Source organism: Protopterus annectens, chromosome 5.part0 (genome assembly GCF_019279795.1).
Source record: "Protopterus annectens isolate FY-2018-M chromosome 5.part0, PAN1.0, whole genome shotgun sequence".
Taxonomy (NCBI): domain Eukaryota; kingdom Metazoa; phylum Chordata; order Ceratodontiformes; family Protopteridae; genus Protopterus; species Protopterus annectens.
In genome coordinates, this window is record NC_056735.1 from 1,813,422,270 (window position 1) to 1,813,434,963 (window position 12,694).

The window sequence follows — 12,694 nt, forward strand, 5'->3', positions numbered from 1 at the left end:
ACCCTCCAGTGCCATCTAGCACCTCTAAAGAGTAGAGAACATTCTCAAATGCCCTGGGCAAATTTTCCCTGGTAGTATAATTCTACCTCAGGTCTCCCCTAAAAAGAGGCCACTAGTGGGTCTAACCTGGTCAACAAAAGGATAAATAAATAAAATGTGCTTCTTTTTGGGATAATTGGGTGATAACAGGAGGCAAGTCAATTTCAGGTATGTCTTGAGTTCTTCCCTCAAGATATACCTTAAACTGGCTCACCTCCAGCTATCACAAAAGACCAAGTCCTAAAAGTGCTATTAAAAGTTAAAAATATTGCATCAATGAGTCCTGACAATATCTATGGATGTATCTTAAATAGCAGGAAGTATGATTTCATCACACCCCTAACAACACTATTCAGTCTCAGCCTCCATACAAGTTCTGTACCAAGCCAATGGAGAACAACTACAGTCATTACCCCATAAGAGAGGAACTTGCACAGACCCAGGCAATTACAGACCCATAAGTCTGACCAGTCTCATATGCAAAGCCATGGAAAAACTTATCATGGAATTAATCAATCAGGACATAGATAGCCTCCAAACAATAGACCCATCTCAGTTTAGATTCATCAAGATCAGGTTAATGGTACTCAAACTTGGTGGATTTGTTTGAAAGGGTCACTGAAGCAACGGATGAAGGCAAAATGATACACAATGCATACCTCAACCTGGCCAAAGCTTTTGATACAACTCCCCACTCAGGCATAGCAGAAAAGCTAAATAAACTAGGAATAAACCCCTATGTCAACCCCTGGATTGCCAGCTGCCTCACAGATAGGGTGCAAATAATCCAAATAAGGAAATTTACTTCCACAAAGAGACCAGTCACCATTGGTGTCCCCCATGGTCCTGTGATGGGACCTCTCATGTTTGGCATCTACTGTTTCAGAGGTAAAAGCTAATACCAAAGGCCTCTGGTGGACTAAGTTTACAGATGACTGCAAGCTAGGAGCAGTCATTGAATCCCCAGTTGACTTGGCCATCCTGCAGTAAGGTTTGTCTCAAATAAATAATTGGTGTAAAAATCATGAACTGAAATCAAATGCTAAAAAATGCATTATTATATCCTTTGGGAAGATTATTTTAACATCCTTGCATCTGACAACACTGTCATAGAAATAGGACAGGAAACCAAACTTCTAGGAGTTATCACTGACAATAAACTTTCATTCGACCCCCATATACAGCAAAATATAAAGAAAACTCATCAAAAACTAGGACTCTTATATAGAAACAAAAATTTCCATACTGCAGTAACCAAAACTACCCTTGCAAAAACATTTTTACTTCCCTCCCTTCTTTATGGTGTCCCCTCTCTTAACTAGCTTACAAATTTGTACCCTAAGCAAGCTGGAACAGTGCTACAATAAAGTTGCAAAGTTTGCCACAAACTCTAAATATCACACACACCACTGTAAACCACTCCTGGAATTAAACTGGCTTGAACTTCCCAACCAACTTGTCTTTATTCAGCTATCTGCCTTGCACAGCCTTATTTTCAAGCCTACTACCTGCCCTGTACTAGCTAATCTAGTCACACCTTATGCACCAAATTGATCCCTACGATCTCAAAACCCACAAGAAAACCATGTCATTCACTGTATTTATACTCTGTATCTAAACTTTGGAATTCACTATCTCTAGCTACCAGGTCTATGCCTGGCCTAACCAATTTCAAATCCTTTAAAAAATAATCTCAAAAATATATGGCTTTGCTCCTGCATAAAGCCTGCCTGATGCTTAGCACTTCATCTTCTTCCACACTAGCCTCATCCTCCTGTTCTGTCACATTTCAGTCCCTCACAGTCTGCAAGATCCTAAGGCTCTTCTAACTCCTTCTCTGCTTCTATATCATATCCTTAAGCTACTGTTCAGGCTGTATTGCTTCTATTCTTCTAGACAAACTTTCAACTTAAGCACTCAGGCCATTCATTTCTCAGCCCAGCACTTGCTCAGAACTCATAGCAAGCACTTATAAACCCTAGCACTAGACCCTCCTATACTGTACAGAAGGACAAGACTCTCTATTCATCCTTACCAGCCATTCAGTAAAACAGTTCACTGTACCTATCCAGGCATGTCCAAAGGGCAGTTTCAGGTGTACTCTCCAGTCCAACTGGTGAATCTGGGCATCTTGAGGCAATGTTACAACTGCCTCAGGTACACAGACAACAGTCTCCTCGTACCACCAAACACTAATACATGTGAGAGATGCAATTATACAGCCAAACTGGAGGCTAAGCTCTCTCAACTCAAGGCTGGATCAGACAGTCAAGAGGAGAAGGGAAATACTTGCATAACACCACCAGTCTCACATAGACCCATTAAACTAGCACTGGCAAAAAACACACATAAATACACAAAAACATACTCGGAGGCTCTAAATAAAAATCTGAAAAAGCAACAAAGACCTCCAAAGCAGACATCTAAGCAACCTCCATCCCCCAACTCAAATCATGAAACACATAATTCACAAAACCAGTGTGCCATGCAATCACAGCCCTTAAGGCAAAATAACATACCCAACATACTAGTAATAGGTGACTCTATAGTCAGGCACACTGACGTCCCACTCACTAGGCTGAATAAGGAGAAGGTTACTGTTAGCTGCCTGTCGGGTGCCAGGATCCAACACATAACACAAGCACTCAGATCACTCCAGTAAAAGTAAAACTACGACTCTGTCATTGTCCATGTTGGTGTGAATGACCTGAGCCGTACCTCCCTGGACTACATGAAAAGAGACATGGAACAGCTCTCTGATCTTGTAGCCCAGGCCGGTATGACCCTGACCCCGAGTAGCATCCTGCCCTCACCAAGAATGATACCACAGTAAAAAGAAAAAAATTATCAATTTCAACAATTGGCTAAGTTTCTGGTGTCATTCAAAGTGGATCCAGTGTCTGTCCGCCTGGGATGACATGCTCGACAAGCCACACTGCTTCACTAGAGATGGCTTGCACCTGTCACCCTTAGGCTTTCGAATACTGGCCAAGGCTCTTGCCACCCCCATAGTGCCTTTTTTAGGCAAAGCTCAAAAGACAAACCCACCACCATAAATAGCACAAGTAACAAAAAACTGAGGGTAATGCTACTCAATGCCAGAAATCTAAATCTCAAAATGCACGCACTTGATGCACTCCTCAGTATGGAGAAAATTGATATATGTGCAGTAACAAAAACCTAGTTTAAGGCTCCAGAGAGCACCCCAGCACTACCAGGCTACAACTCATACCATACTTTTCGGCCACAGAACCCGGACTGAAATACAAAAGGTGGGGGCGTATCCATATTCATCAAGGATACCCACACCTCCAGGTTAGTGGCACAGCACAATGCTTCAGAGATCATCCACGTGTAACTAACAACAGGCAAAACTGTAATTCAAATTGTAGCTAGCTACAGATCACCCACCATGTCCCAGAATCCCCATTCCACATTTCTGGAAACACTGGGAAATATAAAGGTCCTACCAAACACCCTAATATTGGGTGATTTCAATTACCCAAACATTAATTGGGAGAACTACTCAAGTACTAACTCCCTTGCCCAACATTTCCTAGAATTTATAAACTCAAATGCCCTGGATCAACTGGTCAACACTCCCACCAGAGGTGACAACAAATTGGACCTGGTCATCACCAACATGGGTGACTGGTGCTCTACACTGGAGGTCAACCCCTCACTGGTTAGATCTGACCATAAACAAATCACTTTGGATATCCACATTCCGCCCCGACCCCTGGACAAGGAAACCACCATAAAAAACTTTTCAAAAGCAAACTTCACGTTACTTAAGACCAAGGTGGAAAGTTTCAAAGCCCCCATGCTAAAAGATAATGTTGTCCAAGCTGAAAAATCCTTTACTAATGCATTCTATGGGCACCTACAAGAATGCATGGATCATGCTATCCCAAGCAAAACCAAGGCTCACTCCTCCAAGAAAATGAAACCAGTCTGGTGGACTCCTGCCATAAACAAGCTATACAATAGAAGGAGGAAACTAGTACAGAAAAGAAGAAAATCCCAAGAGGGGAAGACATCCCTGATCAGTATTGGCAAGAAACTACGATCCCTCATAAAATCATGCAAGGCGAGTTTCGAAAGAAAAATTGCCAAGGACTCCAAAGATAACCACAAGGCATTCTTTAGCTATGTCAAGAATCTAAGTGGCAATGCTCAGATCTGCTCGGAGTTAGTGCAGAATGGTACAAAATACACTGAACTGACCAATATTGCCAACATCCTGGCAGACAGGTTCAGTGCAAACTTCACCCCCCTCTCACCCCCAAAAGGGCCCATAACCATACCAGAAGAATGTAGAGCTCCTGAAATCACAGACACTCAGGTTAAAACAGCCCTCTCCAAAGCCAAAAACACAGCATCAATGGGACCAGACGGTGCCCCAGGCTGCGTCCTACATGAGCTCAAAGATTAACTAACCCCTCACCTAAACACACTGTTCAAACTCAGCCTCTCCACAGGTTACGTACCCATAGAGTGGCACACAGCAGCGGTTATTCCACTCCACAAAGGTGGAGCCACAACAGACCCCGGGAACCATTGCCCCATAAGCCTGTCTAGCTTGGTCTGTAAGGCTATGGAGCGCATCATCATGGAACTCATTAACAGAGACATTGGGAACCTCCAAACACTGGACCCTAGCCAGTTCGGCTTTGTTAAGGGCAGATCATGCCTCCTAAACCTGGTGGACTTCTTTGAGACAGTTACCAAGGCTATAGACGAGGGAAAGGTTGTACACACAGCCTACCTAGACCTCGCAAAGGCCTTTGACACCATTCCCCATTCTGGTATTACAGACAAGCTCACCAGCCTGAACATAAACCCCTACGTCACAAGATGGGTTGCCAACTGGCTCACGGATAGAACCCACATGTTAAGAGTTGCAAGAGCTAGGTCTGACTCTAAACTGGTTACAAGTGGCATTCCCCAGGGCTCAGTCCTAGGACCCCTCCTGTTCAGCATATACTTCTCAGAGGTACAGGCAAGCAAAGAAGGACTATGGCTGACCAAGTTCTCAGATGACTTCAAACTAGGGGCTATAATTGACTCTCCGGCTGACACAGACATCCTCCAAAAGGGTCTCACTGAGACACACCACCTGGTGTCAAAATCATGGCCTCAAGCTAAATGGCAAAAAGTGCATAGTCATCCCCTTTGGAAAAAACAAAGTACCCACAAACTACCACATAGGTGGTAGAACTCCTAAATACGGAAGATGTAATAAGGGATCTGGGGACCCAAGTAGATAGTAAACTCTCCTTTGATAATCACATTGCCAAAGTGGTTAGAACATCCTTCTACATGGCACACCTTATCACAAAAGGGTTTGCATCCAGATCAAAAGAGGTCATTGTGCCCCTCTACTCATCGCTAAACAGACCCATCATAGAGTACAATGCCCCATTTGGGATATATCTTACAAGACACCTGCAACAGCTGAAAAGACCACAGAGGTACCTCACCAAGAAGATCACTGACCTCAAACAGATGCCCTATGCAGCTCGACTGAAGAAACTCCAGCTGTACTCGGTTGCATACCGCCTACTCAGAGGTGATCTCTGCCTGACATACAAGGCCATGTCCAACACAGAACTGATCGACATGCTCCACCTAAAGAAAAGCTTATCCCCTCGAGCCACACGCATTAGAGATCTAAACCTCACCACAACAATAAATAGGACGTGATGGAGGGATAGATTCCTGTCACAGAGACTTCCCATGCTTTGGAACAAGATTCCAATCTACATTAGGCAGAGCTCCTCGCTAACACCCCTCAAGAGAAACCTTGATGAGTGGATGGGAAACAGAAAGTTTACCCCGGGGATCACTTCAGTGACTCTGCTGGACAGAGGCACAGGAAACTAATCTAAGAGGGCGGCGAAAGTCAACACATTCTGGCTAGGCTTATAAATGCCTTCGGGCAGATAGCCTAGTACCTACCAACGGACCGTCTCACTATCTTTCTGTATCACTAACTTTCTGGGTGCTATTTTCTTAACTGAAACTAGCATTCCATTTTTAATGTACAACAGTCAGTGTCACACATTGCACTACCTACATACTATTTTTCGGACACTATCTACATCACGTATGTTGAGAGTGACTATTATTGTCTGTAATATTTTAACGGTATAAAATTGTCTAGATGTGTAGTATATATTGTAATATCTTGTAACATAGTTTGTTCTTTCAACTTATTTTTGTATAGCATGTCTAATGTCATTTGTATTGTATTGGAGTATACTGTAGTTGTATTGTACTGTATGTGGAGCTTTTCTCCCTGGGCCTCTGCTGAAAACAGGTTCTGTAGACCCAGTCAGACCAGTAAACAAATGTCAAATAATAAATAAATAATCTACCCCAGGGAGCTACCACTTTGACAATATGCCTTAAGAGTTGACCCAGTTGTTCAGGATTTTGGAACTTATGTGGATAGTGACCTAACTTTTGACCAATAGTTGTCTGTCACTGTAAGAAAGTCCTTCTGTACCGCCAAGCTTGTAAACAAAAGGATTGTGTCTGGATCTATGGTCGTTATTCTTTCCCTTACTTAGTCCTCATTATGTTAATCATTGAATATAATATCCCATTTGGCATGTAACTGTCCAGATACATACAACTGGAATGCCCACACAGATACCTTATTAAAAGAATATAAGACCTAAACAACATATCCTTACATAAACTAACTCAAAGCCCTGTCACTCTTCTTGGTATCCTTCAGACTACTAAGAAGTATATCTTTGAGAGGATACCACTGCTGTGGAATAGACTACCCATCCACATAAAAAATAATAATTCCTGTCCATTTTCAAGTGCAACTTAAATCTAAACAGATGATTTACCCCAGAATGTCCCCTGCACTACTAATGGACATTAATGGACAGAGGCAGCTACTGAATGCTTTATTCCATGCATGGGTCTCCTCAAATTATCTATGGTATGATCCCAGTTATTCTGATTAGGAGTAATATATAATTATTAACCATGAGATGGGTAAATCCATTCTATAACCAAATGAAAGAGAAATTAGCTAGGCTTAAAATGACCTGCAAGGGCAGCTAGCCTAGTATTTAGCTACAAATCTATGAACCTGTGAACCTAGTTGGCCCAATAGGGCCCTGCTCCCAAAGGGGATTCTGAACTAGGCTATGGCTGGGCATTATGCCTTATATGGTCCACAAGACGTGTCTGACAGACACTACAGAAAAATACAAGGTATTTTTCCATTTGTAGTCTTGCTTCAGCAGTACCTGTGAGTCTTATTAGTGAAGCAGATAACATTTTCTGTTGTTTGTTTTACTAGCAGCTAGTCTAGTATTATTAATATTCATGTTTTCATTCCAGTTGTGAGGCTCAATATGTTTGTTGCTTATCTTCTGTGGTACTTGGTTGTTTTTGATGAGTGCTCAGTAGGGACTCAACCCAAAACTGATATTAGAGTGAGAGGTTTCATGTTTCCCTCCAGTTACTGTCACAGAAACTAGTAAAATCAGATTTAAAGGGCTGACAGTTTTAGGGTGTTTTTTTTTGTTTTACTTCTCTTGCTGATATAGGATATATGAGTAGTTACATGGAATAGTCGGCCTCAATCATTGTGAAAACTAACACTAGTAAGCACAAACAAAAAATGTTAATATAAAGGGAAGGAGCTGTGTCTGTGACACGGGTGACTTGGGTTTAACTAGCAAGCCCAGCATCTGAAGACCTGACTGTAGGGGATAATAAAGGCAGTGGCATTTTACTAGCTATTCTGGGGTGAGAGGGTGGGCATCCCATGGTTACAAATACTGGCGACAGGTGCTAATAGACATTCTCAACGGCTATACCTTATTGCATTTCAGGTAATGGGGAAGGGAACTGATAGAGAATAAAAATACCCCCCCCTATGGGCACAAGTATGACACTGAACTAGGACACTGCAGTCTCTTCCCTGACAAGAGAAGGGTTTTGGATTAGGTCTGCAGGGACAAAGAGCAACTGTCAGCATCCGAGGCCAAGGAGAAACACCAGTGGTAGCCAGTGGTCTACTGCACAGAGACCAAAAAACTATTAAAAAAAGTGAATAAATAATGTGATGTCAGATAACGTCTGCTCACCAAGACTTATGACAGAATGTTACCAGTTCAAAATTATGGCAGAGAGACACTTGCTGCAATTGTAGGTAGGAGTAAAATAATCCCAGGGATGTGAAGTGTGGAATACATGGGTTAAGTGGAGGGAGGCAAAGGTGGATAGAAGAATAACTGCACTTGGTTAAAAGAAGAAAAACAGGAACAGAAACAGCATGACTCAAAAAGGTACAGCAGAGATACTGTAGTACCAGAGCCAAACACAAAATGGGGTAAATAGAAAATGGTTGGAATGGATTGGAACGGAGTTTTTTTAAGGAAGTGTAATTTGGAAAGCTTAAAGTGATTTTCTGATGTTATTGAATGTATTGTGGCATTTGATTCATTTTCTACTTATTTATACTTATTTATTTGGGACATTGTTTTTAATAAAAAGCTTTATAAGTGTTTTATTAAACCACTCCTCAAATAAATGTACTACTTCCTACCATGACATTAGCCTTGGAGTAACGTGTGCTTATTTCATCCACTTTAATGAGGCACCTTCCTGAATGCACAGTGGCATGCCCATCAAAGCCCATGGACACAACTCACATTTTTACTAAACTGACACCACTAAGGTTATAGTGTACTGTTTTCCTCAGTGAATTCAGTGAAGCAAAACTGAATTTTTCAAAGTTGGATTTCTCCCCTAGAAAAGAAAAACATGCTTTCTGATGCTTAGAGGTGCTGTTCAGCAGTTTTTGCACCAATGCTATGTTGAACAGATGTTAAAAAAATCACTTTAACAAATTGTGTGGGTTTGGCACATTGTCCCTACATCCATATGGTTTCCTTATGGTAGTCTCATTTCCTCCACCTGCCAAAACTTGCTGCTCATTGGCTACTCTATAGTAACTGAATATAATTTTTACTGTTGCCCTTGTGGACCAATTTAAGGCTGGTAATGATATGCAAGTATTATTTCACTTAGCCATATAATGAAATAAGTAAAAATAAACTTTCAGCAATAGTTATAAGTTGGGTGGTGTGTAAGCAATACCATTTCTAAGGAGAAGCCTGAGGTTTGGCATAATGGCTAAGGCCTTCACCTCATAATTATAAAGTACAGGGTTTTATTCTGACCTCTAGTTATTGGCTAGGCTTAAAATGGTCCTTCAAAGCAGTTAGCCTAGTATTCACCTATATCACAATCTTAATAGTATCACAATAATTTTTGTTGCTAAGTGTTCAGAGGAGATTCAACAGTTTCACGTGTTTTTTATTAAACACACTAAATATAACAAGGCAGTTCAGGGAAGGACAGGAGGTAATTTGAAGCCCATAAGGGAAGAAAGGGGTAATATGAGATAAGAAGGTATAATGAAGTTTAGAAATTGTCCATATTCTTTTTGTCCTCCATGCTTCCCATAACCATCTATCCCATCCCCATTAATTCATTTCTCCTGTGCTTCCTGGCATTGAAGGACATTAGCCATGGGAAGTGAGAGTTAGGGACTTTGATGAGTCAGGCGATTTTACCAGGTTTTGCATTTCAAGTTAGTTTATTGAAGAGTATCACAGCCTGCTTGGTGTTATCTGAAGCACCTCCCAAGGTTGTTGGTGTGTGTAGAGTACTCAACTTACCAAGGCAGGTTGATAAACTACTTCTGTTTTAACGTGCTTTTTAATAAAATATAAGCTGATAAAGATATTGCCTTGTTTGTGATACAGTAATAGCATATTTTCCTGCTACCTAATCTGAAGTAATCTTATTGGGAGGGGGAGGGGTGGGCGGTGAGGATGGCAGGTGGAGGAGTCAGCAGAGACCCCATCAAAATGTCTCATATTGGGCCCTCATTTGATGAGGCTGGCCCTGACTAGACATATCTTTTATTTTTTCTCTTTTTTTCCCCCAAATTTCAGCAGATGAAGTATTGCTGAAGCACATGCAATGTGGTTAAATCCATCAAGCTTAGAATGTTCATGTTGCAGTCATTCAGTACTTTAGCTGCTAGGAATGTTTTTATTCAGGCAGTGAATCTACAGATCTGACACTTTTCTACTAATGAATCAGTTATTTAATGCTTATGCAGACATTTATGCATTTTATTTAGCACTGAGCTATACTTGTACATGTATGCTTGGAAAAGAGATTTCACTAAAACAAGCTATTGGTAGGTAACAGGTGGACATATTAAGTGGAAAGTAGAGATGAGACTAAAATTATTCTGATTTTCTCATGTTTACTCATTTCATTTTTTCTTGCATATTTTAGAATAATATTCTGATAGCAGAGAAACCACCAGTCGCCACCATAGAAACAAATTATATTTTCTCTAATGACTTCACCAATGGAGAATTAAGTTTGGACAATGAAGAACCCACCTCTTTATTGTTTAATGAAATCTGGTCAAGTCCAAATATTCCAGTCATCCCTGGAAATGATTTTATACCATCAGATATAACCATCATGGAGGAAAGCACTTCATTTCCTAATGCAATCAGTACAGGGACAACAAATATACATCGAGAACACAGTTTCAACTATTGGGCTTCAACTCCCACACTACTTGAGGATGGTAAGTGTGTATGTAATCTCTTAGTTTACTGCATTATTAACATAAAATGAGTATATAACTTTATATACAAGTAAAGTAATCTGCACTTTTAACATTACAGCTAATTTGTGAATATAGACTCAGTATGTTAGAAGCTGTATGTAAATTAATCATGCATTACTGGTTTTAATCATTTTAATTACACACATTTGTATACTTATTTGCAGTAGGGGCCTAGCAACAAAGCATGGATGCTGGTGTTAGTGTGAGAGTGAAGATTGAGGAGCTAAGTGTTCAGTGATGGAAGGATAAAATTAGAATTATAAATCATACTGTTTCAGGTTCAGACACACACACACACACACACACACACACACACACACACACACACACACACACACACACACACACACACACATTTTTATAGCAGTAATCTGTCTTATATCTTGCATTACTTTAGCTTTTGCAAGAATATAGTTTCCTTATTTACTTTTTTTAAAAATCATTTTGATGCATGTGTGATTAGAATTATTTTTATTATCATCAATGCCATGCTTTATCAGATAAATTCTACCATACTTATTTGCTATGTGATCCAGTGTGGCTGTGTCTCCATCATCCTAAAATTCTTACAACATTTCTGAAAATTAAATGGGTATCAAAAGTCCAAGAAGGTTCACTGACAAGTTTTACTTCTAAACCACAAATCAAATAGGTTAAACATTTTGTTAATAACTTCTTGTTTGGAAACTATTGCAACATTTTATTCTATAATGGACAGCCAGAGATTTTGCATATGCATAGTGACTGTAAAATAAATATTCTTTTCCTATTAGTTATTGATTTCTGATTTTATATATATATATATATATATATATATATATATATATCTACATAGACCACAGGGAAAACTGGTACTTGTCAGCAACAAAGCTGCTGCCCGAGAATCCTAAAAAAATCTGAAAAATGAACCATTAAATGTAAACAAGCTCACTTGAGACTTCAGAGTAATCAAGCATTATAACTTGTTTAGCAATCAAAACTTCTTTATTGAAAAACAAATAGATGTGTGCTGTCATCCTCATTTACTGTTAGAGGCACCTATAACTTTTCTATATTTAACTATGACCTCCTCTCTAGCAGCCAGCATGGCTTTAGTCCAGGTTAAAGCACACTGTCATCAATTTAAAGTTACCAACCAAATTGGTCAATGGAAAAAAAAGGTCAACTCACAATTGCCTTCCTCATCATCCTCACATGTACCTTTGGGTCTGTTATAGTTTCATAGTTTCATAGTATAGTACTAGGCTATCTGCCCTGGGGCATTTGTAAGCCTAGCCATAGTGATGTGGCTTTTGCCACCCCATGAAATGGTACAAAAAATGTACAGAATAAATTTAGAATACTGTGCCTCTGTCTAGTAGTGGCACGATGAAGGTCCCCTTATATAATAGAATTTGTTTACTGTGCCCCTGTCTAGCAGTGACACAGATGTGACCCCTGGGGTAAACTTACGATCTCCCATCCACTCATCAAGATTTCTCTTGAAGAGAGTCAGTGAGGGGCTCTGCCTAATACGAACTGGGATCCTGTTCCAAAGCATGGGAAGCCTCTGGGTTATGAATCTATCCCTCCAGCATGTCCTATTCATACTTGTGCCGAGGTTTAAGTCTTTAGCTTTCATGGTCCTGATGGATTTGGATCTTTTGAGGTGGAGCATGTCCATCAGATCCTGATTGGACATGGCCTTGTACGTCAGGCAGAGATCACCTCAGAGCAGGCGGTATGCTACTGAATAGAGCTGAAGTTTCTTTAGTCTGGCAGAATAAGACATATGTTGGAGACCCTTGATCCTCTTGGTGAGGTACTTCTGTGGTCTCTCCAGCTGTTGCAAATGCCGGGTGAGGTACATACCAAATGCTCCATTGTACTCAATCATGGGTCTGATGAGGGAGGAGTATAGGGGTACAATGACATCCTTGGATCTGGATGTGAATCCCTTCATGATGAGGTGTGCAAGGT

At 40.5% G+C, this 12,694-nt stretch overlaps 1 protein-coding gene across 1 annotated transcript in view; it reads left to right on the forward strand.

The window, feature by feature from the left end:
- The window catches only part of IMPG2 (interphotoreceptor matrix proteoglycan 2), a 1,485,782-nt gene that overhangs the window by 897,416 nt on the left and 575,672 nt on the right, over nucleotides 1-12,694 (forward strand). Inside the window, exon 14 of the mRNA XM_044072040.1 lies at nucleotides 10,390-10,693. Coding sequence (XP_043927975.1) covers nucleotides 10,390-10,693 — 304 coding nt within the window. The remainder of the gene's footprint in view (nucleotides 1-10,389; nucleotides 10,694-12,694) is intronic.